The sequence below is a fragment of the Polyodon spathula genome, chromosome 2 (genome assembly GCF_017654505.1).
Source record: "Polyodon spathula isolate WHYD16114869_AA chromosome 2, ASM1765450v1, whole genome shotgun sequence".
In the NCBI taxonomy this organism is placed as follows: Eukaryota; Metazoa; Chordata; class Actinopteri; order Acipenseriformes; family Polyodontidae; genus Polyodon; species Polyodon spathula.
In genome coordinates, this window is record NC_054535.1 from 102,157,801 (window position 1) to 102,170,430 (window position 12,630).

Genomic DNA, 12,630 nt, shown 5'->3' on the forward strand with positions numbered 1-12,630 from the left:
TTGATGAGATTCTGGGATCAATAAGCTACTAACCACCAAACGAGCAGATGTGCCGAATGACCTCCTCTTATTTGTAAACTGTCTTATGTTCTTACAACTTTCACTGTCCCGGTACCATATTGTACCAAACCAGGACCGTACTGTACCGACTCGGTGCTCAAATCACCGAAACCATCCCGGCTCTGACTGCTACTGACCGCTTTTTACATCCCCAGTCTGGTACCTAGCAGGTCTTGTTGGGTCTTGAACAGCCCTGTTGCTGTCTTTTAGCAACTGAGGCAGATACTGTACATTTTTACTGTACATTGCTAGCTGTTTGCATCATGCCTGGATTTGATCTCTGTAAGACATCAAGCCCAGCCTGTCTGTGGAGGACAATCATGACACATGCTCTTCCAGCCTGGGACCAGAAAAGGAGCCACTTGCGAACCAGTTTCTGCGAGTTTTGTGTGCATTTCTCCAAGCGTACACTGGAGAAATGTTTCTCCTTCACCTCTGCACAGCGCTCTTCCTCCATCAAACTCTGTTAGAGAGGAGGCTGCATTACACCCCATGGCTCTGTGCCAAGGGAGAGTGGACGACACACAGGGGAAAGCCCATGTAGGAAGCTGTCTTCACAGTCTTCTTCTCCTCCCACGAGGAAGAAGTCGTTACTGGTGTAATTGATCAGCGGACTCGGAGCAAAGGAGAAGTTCTGGGCAGCTGTTTCCCACCTGGGCTGTTTTGTCTGAGCCTCCCTCAGAATATTTCAACAAATTTCCTTCCATACCGTTTGAAACTAAGAGTTAGAATCTATTTTTTTAAATGCCTTATTTGGAACAGATGTGCACATAAAAAAGAGGTTTGTCTTGTAAAATATTTGTAAAGAAAAATGACTCCAGGACACAATAAAAGGATCCCTATTTCTCTAACAGGAGTGCCACAGAGGGCACTGTTTTATTTGCTCACTTCTCACACTATTTGATTATAAATCAAGACAGGAGTGCAGGGGCAGGCAGAGAAGCAGATTAATGGGAACGTGGTTCAGAAGGGTCACATGGGTAAAAGGGGGTGCATTTAATCCCAAACCTTGGTGTCTAAAGTGGAGATTACAGTTTCATTTAAAAGTATTTAACATTTAGCCTTCTAACAGTGTTTCAAGAGTATTTGTTTGCATTTCATTTTATGTTTCGTATAAATCGTTTTCACAGTTTTTCCATTATCTTGTCACAATGTTTTAACTTCTCCCCTCCGGATAAAGTGCTGTGAAGGAATTCATTGATGTTTGCTTAATACTAAAAAATACAACTGAATGCACTCACGCCTGCATACACCTGAGCGAAGCTTTATATTTCAGATTTCCTTAAGAATTGAGAAAGCATTATTCTATCATGCAGCTTGTGCTGTCATAATAACAGTCAGCTACAAATCTGTGAGCTGCAGCTAAGCTTCAGTTGAAAGTTATATAAACAGTTGATTTATTTGCTGTGTAAAAATGTATTCAAAGCAACTTCTGTAGTACATACTGTACCTTTTTACATAGTTACAGTACCACTTATGATCAACTGTCTAACTGGACTGTACAACTTTTTTCCAATGTTTGATTAAGTAATTTATGTATTGAAAGAAAAAGAACATTTTAAGTGGCAGATAAATTATGTAACTTTGGTAGTCTGCAGGGCTCATGTGAGTAGGCCAGGAGTCTGTGAAGCTGAACTGACAGCTAGGTTGTGTTGATGCACGTCACAGACCGGAAAGAACTAGCCGATAGACAGACAGAACACTGAGGGGTGTTACTAGGAATGAATGGACAATGGCTTGTACAATCCTACCTGGGCACAGAGACTGATTGGGATTAGAGGGATGACGTTATAAGTGGTAGGGGTTAAGGGAGGTATAAAAGGGAGGCCACCCCTACTTGGGGCGGAGAGAGTTTGGAGTAATGAGAGCAGTCAGACCTGTGATTTTGTACACCCTGTTATTTCAGCGTGGTCACGGCCTACAGTGACCAATACCAGGATTATATACAAGCTGATATCTTTGTCATTGGGACTGCCAGCTGTTACAGCACGTTCAGTTGGCACCCAGTTAATTAGCAGTGAATAAACCGTGGAGTAGAGAACTGTGTATTTCATTTTCACAATACATAAAATTATGATGTGGGTAATTGTTTTATAATTTATAAGTGTAATTATATTCTAGAAATGACTATGGGCTACATTGTCAAAGCTAGTTTACTCCTCATCATCATTAGCCATTTGTTTTCTGAAAGGAAGTACAGTCGGTGCTGCCTAATCGGGATCCTGATAAATCAAGATTTCTGCTTAAATCTTGATACAATAAATACAGCTTAAATACAACTGAGGTTCTTCCCAATGCTAATTATGTTGTTTAATTGGGACGTCACTTCTTTAATTGGGATACAGTATTTCCAAATGATGAACGGAGATTACTTTTCAGAGCAGGACAGGTTGGCGTAGCACAGGGCAGTGAGTGCGTGAGTACATGATTACACTGTGACTTGCATGCATTGTGTAAACCACGTCAAACTCTTGAGAAGTAGTTTCCTGTGGTTTCTCAGACTTCTGTTGCAAAGAAAGTTGCCATGTCAACATCGCAGGTGCCTCATGTAGAAATAAAAAACAGCGATTCATTTTGTTCAGGTATACAAAAATGATGTATTCAACATTTATAATCATAATGTGATGTGATTTCATTCTTTTTCTTTTCATTTAGAAACAAACATGTGTGACTCCATGCCTGTCGTTTCATTGGGACGGTCGCTTATCCAGAATATTTGTGCTTCTCCCGAGGCGACTGTAACTCCATTTACAATTGAAAAGAATGAATAAAAAGAAGCAGCTTTACAGTCCAAACTTCTAAATAAATGGCAGTTCTTTATTTCAGCCCTATTGTGTGCAGGTTTGCTTTATGGAAAACAACAAATGCTCATAACAGCTTTGAGTAAATAGTGTAGCTTTGAGAATCTGGCCCATATTTCTCCTGACTTCTCTACTGCACTGTAATAAATTCTGGCACCCAGTTTTCCATATTTACTGCGTTCAGAAGCCCTAACCAGGGATGTTTTCATCCCACTGAGATCCATATCTCTCTAGTTGTCTTTTGGGATTGTAATGTAGGAAGGCTCCGAGGGAGAGCAAATGGAGCCCCTGTGAAATGTACCTTGTTTTAAAACATCTTGGTACATTTACCCAGCTACTCACTACTGTATGGTGAGAACATTATTAATTAATAGTGTCATTCAACTACCGAATTAGAATGAAGGCCTTGGCAAACATACTGCTGAAAAAAAGCTTACATTGGAAATAATGTACTTTTCTCTACCTTTCAATAAATAAATAAAAACAAAAACTGTAATCAAAATTCTGCAATGCAATGCTGTAGTAGTTCATCTCAGCCCTAGATAAACATAGATTTTGATTTTGTCTGGCTGAGGGTTGTATGTTTTGTATATAACCTGTTAGACTGGTGCTTTATTGTCTAGATGTAGAAGTGTTGCCGAAACTCACCAGAATACACTTGAGTACACTCACTCAGCATATTTTCAAAAAAGAAATGATCATTATAATACTTGTAATTTCCATGGAACCTTTCACAAACCTTTTTACAGGACTTCACAATGCTTCTGTGCTTCTTCATTTGTTCTAGGACTCTGAAAGAAAAGGATTCATGAACAGACTCTACGCCATACAGGATGTTTGCATCAGCGTGCAGAATGCTCTGGATGAGGTGGCCTCGTACGCTGAGCGTATAAAGAAGTAAGTCAGCAGGTTGATTTTGCCTAAAATGTTCCCTTGTTTAGGTTGCCAGGATAGCGCCACACTGGATGATGTATAGCCAAGCGCCTATCATTACTTACCTCCCTTTACACTGGCCTTTATTCCCTAAAGGTCTAGGAGTTTTGGATATCTTGGTCATTCATATTCGTAAGCCCTTCTTGCTTTAAGGTGGCTTTGAAGTGAAAAAATTGTCCTTCTTTTGAGACGCCCAGGAAGTTTCTGTCTAAAAAAGATACGGTGAAACAAGAAGGTGCCAGCCAACAAGATAAAGTGTGTCTGAAGGAGTCTCCTCCTAGTTTCATCAGTGGGGAATGTGAGGGGGACTTTGGGAAGATGGTAACCCTTTCCTTCCATAGCATAATTTGTATGGAGGAGTCAGTGTGGTCTGATGATAAGATGGGCACGAAGAATGTGGGAATCCTTAGTTTACTGTGAGACCGTGGACAGCCCCCTGATCCCCATGTGTCTCAGTCACACCTCAGCTGTGACTTTACATAGCAGGAGCCATGGGCTATTTCACATTTGCCTTACCTTGATATACCTTTATTTTCAATACTGAGATGTCTTCATTATTTCCAAGCTGTTTCTTTTTTACTTTGAGTTTGCTTAAAGAATCCTTGTTGTTTTGTCATTACCTGTTCTTTCAGGTTTCAGAACGATCGTGTGACACTGTGACCTTTCACCTCTGTAGACTTCACCTGGGCCCAGCATTATACTATAGCGTATGGAGCATAGTCAACGGGCAAATATTCACACTATGTTTTGTTCAGGCTGGCGAGGGATATGCCTGACGTTGTATTATCCTTTTAAAAGTTTGCCCAATCATTCACCTAAAATGTTGTTTCATTCCATGTCTTTTCAGTACATTCAACTGGACCGTGCCTTTCCTCAGCTGGTTGGCCATTGTGGCTCTCGTTGTCACCACCATTATCGTCTACTTCATTCCCTTGAGATACATTGTGTTGGCCTGGGGTAAGTTGAGATCACTGTCAAAAATATTGGCTACTGGGTGACAGGCAGTGCTGATAATTAATTCCCTCAACTTCAACAGACACCTGCTCGTGTTTTTGAGTCAGTTTTATTCCGCAGGTAGTTTCACTTGCAGGTACACAAGCTTCCTTGCCTTTAGAAACCTTCTTGTCTTGTGTTTTTACAAGACAAACATCAACAGCTGTAGTCATGTCTTCAGCTGTAACATCTTCTAATTTCAGGAGATCTTTCTAATACGTGTTTGGAGTAAATGTGTGACTCCATTTCAATTACTCCCACTGCTGGTAATTGTGATTGTGGTGATTGCAAAAAGAAAAGAAATTCAGCACACTGAAGTCTGATCCAATTTAATTTCTGAAGCATCTGGTGACAGTTTCTGAGGAGCCTTTAATGCTGTCCTAGTTTAATCTGTCATGTTCCATGTTGCTTCCATAATGCAGGTGGAAAGTGCACTTATTTATACCCTCCAGGTGCTAACTAAGCCTTTCCCCCCTAGGCGTTAATAAATTCACAAGGAAACTTCGCGACCCATATACAATTGACAACAACGAGCTGCTGGACTTCCTCTCCAGAGTTCCTTCAGATGTACAAGTGGTAGGTGCTTTTATCTTCTTTTCATGTGAGGTAACAAAGACTCGCATCATCCAGAAAGGTCGCAAGATGGTATTTCTAATGCTTTATTATTTATAATATCTTTCTGTTTTCTACACATCAGCATTCATTAGTGTACAATGTTATTTAAAGTATGCAAGTTGTATTTAACCCTCTGAATCTAGCTTATATTTTTGGTACAACAAGCTGGCTATGTGAATACATTAATGCTTCTACCCATAGCTCTTGGATTGGGCCTGGGATAGACACACCATGCCTAACACGTTTGGAAGATTCACAGCTTGCAATGGTTATCATACAAACGTTATTTTATTTGTGCATAATAAATGCAGTAAGCGATCTGGGCCAAAGGGGTACATTTTCATGAGAGCAAAATATAGCAAAAATGTGGTATGAAATGGTAATTATTTCTCTTGAGAACTTACTCACAGCACACAGTCTTTAACTGAGGCACATATAAGGCACAAATTATAACATTTTGTTTCCGTTAGCATAGTAGAACTCACCACTATTGTCTGCTGATATTTGCGACAACTTGTATAGTGTGTCTATTGAGTGGCATTTCCTGTAGCAATATTACATGTTGTTGGTTAAAGACTGAAACCTGATCTATTTGCTGTTAGCATAAATGAGGTAATTACATATAAACAAAAGTAACATGTATGCTGTAGGCTTGCTGTAGAACTTTCAGTTTCTCCATGGCGTGCATCACCAGCTTTTCTCTCTGCAGTAGATTTCAAAGCTTCAGTTTCCTGCCGAGAAAGCCGTAGCTGTTATATCGTTTAATACCGTAACACTGGGCTTGGCATGATGAAGCCTGCGACGTGTGTTTTATAAACAGCATATTGTAGTATCATTAAAAATGTTCCGCTTTTATTTTTCTTGCTGATGTAGCTTTAACCCCCCCCCCTTAAGAATAGCAAGACAGAAATGTTCCACACGTTGAGTCCTGGGACGTGCCTGACACTGCTCAACTAAAAGCTCTTGTACGATAAGCCCCATCAGAGCAGGGACTTGAAACATTGTTTTGTAGTCCAGCTGTCAACATGGGGAAAGGAAGGTGGAGCAGCCTTTTTGCTGCTTACTGCTCTTTACTTAACGTCTCCGGTGAATGCTCATTGTTGTCGTCAGCTTTTCCAGTTTGCTAACATACCTCAGATTTTAACTAGCTTACTGACTTATCTTCCTCGAAACAGCGCTCTTTATAATACGAGGAAATGTAAATCTTAAGATGCCTGCCACCATGAAGATCTTTTATTCTACTGCTGTGTTGCCAGTATTTCTAGAAAGATCTCCCAACGCCATACCAGTTTTGTTCTTTGTTTGTTTCGGTCTTTTCTTTAATGCTTGATATAAAACTTGGCTTGATGCCTAAGAAGGTTAGTTTAAAACTCATAATACTCAGCTATACACTGGTTCTGAGGGCAGAGTCCCCTACCAAGGTATAAAAACTGTACAGTGACTAGCCAGCAAATTAGGGAGTGACTTTAAAAGCCAGTGGTTACTGTGCTTTGGGCAAAGGCTTCACACCCGGGAGACTGTCTTGAAGGACACTTTGGTAAATGTAGCCCCTGTGTTGAGAGTCAGTTGCATGGGCTTTTGCATGGGCTTTCACAGCCCTTGTTCAGTCATTGAGATCCTTCTGCTTTCTCAGGATTGTTGCTCTCAGCTTATTCATGTCACGTGATCACATACTGTACATTTGCAGGGTTTTTCTTGTGATACCTATGGTATGTTCTTTCATTTTTTCCCTTGTTTCAGCTTGCAACTTCATATTTTCAGTCGTCGACACTCCTTAAAGATATGAATTTCATATTTGCAGTTATATAAATATACTTGCTAAACGTGTTGTGACCATGACATTTATCTCTGACCTAATGTTGACGTCATATTACGGTCATGTTAGGACTTTCTGCTGAATAGCGGCAGTACCCGGAGAGATAGTCTTAAATGTGATAGGCAAAGGAATTTGAAAATGTCCTGTAATTTACACTGTTGTTACTTTAAATAATGATTTTTGTGGGTTTGCGGTATATATATATATATATATATATATATATATATATATATATATGCAGTTTGTCTTCTGAATTTCAGCTGATTCAGATTCACAGCAAAAATCACAGATTAAATCATGGACTTTGCTGCGAATCTGAATCGAAGACAACTGCAACGAAGGGCAAGACCTGTGACATCAGCTTTGCCCTAGAATAAACAACGGACCTACTCTGATCTGACATGATGGAGAGTGAGACTTTGTGAACTGAAATATTTAACTGAATCCCTAAAAAAAGATTTAACATTTAGCTAAATATTTAACTAAATCTCAAATCTCTTAACAAGATTTAACATTTTGCTTAATATTTAACTGGCCAGCTAAATCTGGAGTTTGTATCGAATGAGCTTCGCCCGCTTTGTGCTTTAAGTCAGCATTCTTAGCAGTAGCGAAATACTGCATATCCACGGTGTTTGGTCAGGGTCACATTCAGGTTCACGTTCAGACAGACGTCATGGCCGATTCCAATCATTTACATGACATTATCGAGCGAGCAGTTGCTGCTGGCCACCATACACAGGGTGATTTTTGTCGCTGGTGATATGTCGGCACAACACAATCACCCTGTCTATGATGATAAATCATCTCTTGAATGAGAAATGGTGTCTGTAGTTACGTGGCAACGGGAGTGCATTGAGAAATTAGTAGATCTCTGAGAAATATCCATGTTTATATAATACGAAAAAGAAAGAATCATGATAAAAATGGACAGACCTACCGGTCAATCTCTAATATTAGAAAATACATTATGAAATTACATTTAAAAAAGACATTTAAAGAAGACATAGTCCGTCCCTCGTTAAACCAGAAATGTCAGGGGAGAGATAGGTTGTCCCAAAAAAATGAGGTTTAAAAAACACTCATATATTTTAAAATAAAGATTTAGCATTTAAATGTTGAAAACGTTCTAAATATTGTAAGATTTATTAATTATATCTGAATGTACACATTTAAAGAATATTTTCAGAACATTTAGGATTTTGGGGAAAAAATACAAGATTTAAGTTAAATCTGGAAAAAAGATATCAACGCTTTTATTTATTTTTTTGTACACATGGCACCCCATAGTACGGGCCATGGGCAAAATGGCCAGTAATGAGAGGGTGGCGTTACTGGCCAAATAAACAAAAAAAACCCTAAAAAACTATGTTTGCAATAATTTTATTATTATTATTATTTTTTTTTTTATCTCCAGGCCATTTAAGTAAACATTTATCTGTTTGCATTCATCCTTTTACAGTCGTAATAGTCTTTTCACAGTAGTTGTTATCATTTCCCATCTGTATGCAACATAAGTAATAACTTTTGAGGAAATTTATACTTATACTTTCCAAGGCTTGCAAAGAGTTAATGTACAAAACCCCCCTGTTTCCTGGCAGAGTGTTTTTCATTTTGCTGTCTTTGTTTCTTTTTTTTGTCTCTTCCCTTCCCAGCTGGTATTTTCTTACAGCTATAAAGGAATATTTCCAGGCACATTCCCAAGCCTTTCCCAGTTTGCTCCCCTCCACCTGACTGCAGCATGGGTGTCTGTGTGTTTTAACAGGTGCAGTACCGAGAGCTGAAACCAGATCCTGCTCACAGCCCGACTAAACGGAAGAAAAACAACCCTGGGTAGCCAGCTTCCTCCTCCAAGGAGCCTCGCCTCGCAGCTTTGAGAAGATGAAAGGACTGTCCTTGACCAGCAGGCAATTCTGCTCCTCCTTGTTATCCGTCTTATTTATTTTCTTTGTAAATAATGTACAGACTCAGAAAAGTATAATTACCATTATACAGAGCACTTTAATGTATTTATTTATTTGGGGTGTGTATGGGGCATGGGGGTGGGGGGCACCTTTGCAGGGTTTTACTGTTTCAAGTGTGATTTAAAATCGCCAGTCCTTCTTCAATGGCATGCATTCCTGATTAGTTAAACCTGTAAACCTTTCAATCTTAACCAACAAATGTCAATTTTTTGTTTGCTAATACAAGTGCCAATATAACCATGTTATAACACATGTAATCACTTTCTTTATTACATGATCAACTTAAACATGCCTAATTACAAAATGAAAGCATTTAGTTGCATTTTAATTACATGTGTACTTAACCAAGTGTAATTGCAATATAAGTAATGGCAAGTAAGTGTTGCATTTTAAAGCTAGGTTTGAATTGAGTTCTCAACCGCTGCAATTTTTCATTCACAATGTTTTCTAAGGCAGGTGATTTTAAATCCTGCACTAAGAACATATTCACATACTACAGGAAGAGACTGTGGTTACTGCCAGGGTATCCCAGTCTTAAAACTGCCACACCCTTGTTGCTGTTAAAAAGACAGGTATAGAGCCCTTCAGTTAAACTGATCTTTGATACATTGCTCATGTACTGTTCAAAATTCTTTCTTTTGGGTCCCATTTGGTTTTTTCCATGCCTATGTAATTTATTTATGTAGAATTCATTTTTTGTGCTCTAATCCCAATCAAGGTCACCTGTATAAAATGCTGTACAGACTGTATGTTTTTGGTTTTTTTTCTGGTAAAAATTGCTAGTTAGTTTTGGAATGCATGCCATCTGATCAATCATTGCTGCAAAAATCCCAGTATAGTCTGTGACACTGCCATCTGTACTTTGCTTGCTGTTTGCTATTTTACATGAAGTTAAATGAAAAGATAAAAAAAAGAACACGCACCTATTGTATGCTAATTTTGAAAATATTAAATATTTTTATTTTAACTATTTATCTCAACGATTCCGTGTTTACCAAGTACAGCTGCAAAAACAAAACTACAGGAATCCATCTGTGCTTTATTTTTTACATGTTAAGGTGTGGGTCTATACCATTAATGAAGTGAAAGGTGAACAGCGCTGTCATTAATGTACAGCACCCTGCCTTGGCTGTAAATCCAGTATAATGATCAATAAATCTGCATGCCCAATATCCAGAGCATGCAGACGTGTGACACAGGTATGTATGGACACACACACATAAATGTGGACAGCACCACTGGAAAGGTCAGTGTCTTGAAGATCAATCTGGCAGACTACAGATTCAGTTTGGAGTGACATGTTGTTAGATAGATACCAAAAGAGCCAAGCTTCATTAGAGCAGCAGGCAGGTGTGACTTTCTGTAACTGAACTACTGGAGGAGAGGTCAAACATACCACTTAATACAGGGACCACTTTTTTAGTTTTGTTATACTGTAGAAAACCACTGTTATTATTATTATTATTATTATTATTATTATTATTATTATTATTATTAATTTGGCAGATGCCTTTATGTACAGGGTTACAATGCAAAATCCACGTACAGCTGTAGAATTCTACATTGTAGTATACTATACCATGCTTCAAAAGACAGAGGTTGTAATATTGTGAATGCTATATTCATATTCATCAAGGATAACTAAGACTTCTAATCAAAACTTTCTCATTTAGTATAGCAGTATTACAATAAACTGTAAATGATTTCCCTATGTATAAAGTTACAAAATATTATGAAATTGGAGTTTCTTGCTGGATTGTTATACCTTTTTTTTCTATGCAGTGTGTAAATGCAAAAGGTGAAAAACAATACTCTCAATACAGAAATACACACAGTGATCAATGACCTTTCTGGATCTCTGTCATACATGTATATTTTTTCAAGTCCTCACTAATTATATGCCGATTAGCATTGTACTGCATTTTAGTTTTTCTCTTATGACTTTAAAAATTGAAGTGTGATACTGAGCATGGTCGGTGCAGGTTAGCCTTGACAGCTATGGCAGCTAGTAAAGAAAAAAACATTATTTTGGGTCAGTAAGTTTGTCTTGCTGAAGAAACAAATTCACATTTCGTTCGTAACCGTTTTGGAATGAATAAACTGAACCATTCCCATCCTGCACATTTAAACAAGGTAGACAATCTTTGAGCAATGTACCCACTCTCTAATCCTCCACATGCACCTTTTTTTTAATGCATAAAGTTGAAAAGACTCATCAGGAAACATGTAATTATTCAATGTTCCCTAAGCAGTTCTTCAAACCTGGAGAGCCACCCCAAAAATTGATGGAGGGCAGCTTTAGCATTAACTCCACATGGTATCCAGATGAGAATGCTCAATCTCAGTCGCCAGGAGCAGCAGCAGCAATAGGAGGCCTCACACAGAGATGTCAGCCTTAAATATTTAGTAAAATGGATGATAACAGTGTTAATACAGCAATACATCAAAGTTATCATTTGTGCAGTTCCTAAAGAAATCTCCCAGTGGCATATACTTTTAGAAGCAAGGTTTCTCCAGTTTTGAATTGGTTTAAGCATGTAGGGTCCTCTGCAAACACAGACCGTACCTAGCAACATTAACATCACTGCCTTCCCTGTTGAAGGATGTCTGTTATTATCTCTATCATAAACCTTACAGCTGTTGGAAACTCAGCACAGTCATGTTCTGCACAGTGTTGGGGCATCCAGTTAGATTTTGTCTTTTAATATGGTCAGAATATTTTGCTTACCTTGCTCTTTGGTGCGCCTGATTGGCTGATCATCCAAGCACATGCCAGCAGACAATCTACTACAACAACCCTAATGATCTACTCTTTTAATACCGAACGCTGTGCCGCTTCTGCTACTTTTCACTGGGATTAAGACCGGTCACTGTATACAGGGGGGTCTTAGTTAGACGTTTGACTACTGTAGTGCTTCTTCTTTGCTCGATTGTTTTTGACATCTTAATAGCGCCATCTTTAAAATATAGTGTGCACCTCTCGTATTATGCTGTAGAGACCCAAATCAGTTTTCCAGACTGAATTTAAGAAATGTTTGAAAAAACTGAAAAATACCGACCCATATATAAGTGTCTTACAGACGTTCAGTATATGAGATGTTTTTAGACACATGGTGAAAGCAAATCTAGACAAACGTACACTAATCCCCTTTCCCTTGTTTCCAAGAGCAGTCAAACAGTAATATCAACATAAAGGCACAGTAATGAAATAGTGTTTAAAAACACATAAGTTTGGCTCCTGAGACTTCACAGATTATTGATATATTTGTAATTTAAGATGTTGGGAGGAGTGTTTAAAGACATAGGCACTGGTAAAATAAGCTGGGAACGTAGGAGACAACCTCGAGTCAAGAATGTCTTGTGAGTCATTAAAAAAAAAGCAGCAACTGATGTGTGAGAGAACAAGAAACAAAATAAGAAAATAAGTAATTGTAATGTGTTTACAAGCACT

General features: G+C 38.6%; 1 protein-coding gene across 8 annotated transcripts in view; it reads left to right on the forward strand.

The window, feature by feature from the left end:
* LOC121305921 (multiple C2 and transmembrane domain-containing protein 1-like) overlaps positions 1 to 10,146 on the forward strand; it is a 167,945-nt gene extending 157,799 nt beyond the window's left edge. For all 8 annotated transcript variants that reach the window (XM_041237594.1, XM_041237584.1, XM_041237604.1 and 5 more), the window contains 4 exons: positions 3,649 to 3,758; positions 4,642 to 4,751; positions 5,266 to 5,363; positions 8,981 to 10,146. In XM_041237594.1, coding sequence (XP_041093528.1) covers positions 3,649 to 3,758; positions 4,642 to 4,751; positions 5,266 to 5,363; positions 8,981 to 9,052 — 390 coding nt within the window. In that variant the 3' untranslated portion in view covers positions 9,053 to 10,146. The remainder of the gene's footprint in view (positions 1 to 3,648; positions 3,759 to 4,641; positions 4,752 to 5,265; positions 5,364 to 8,980) is intronic.
* The last annotated feature ends 2,484 nt before the right edge of the window (positions 10,147 to 12,630 follow it).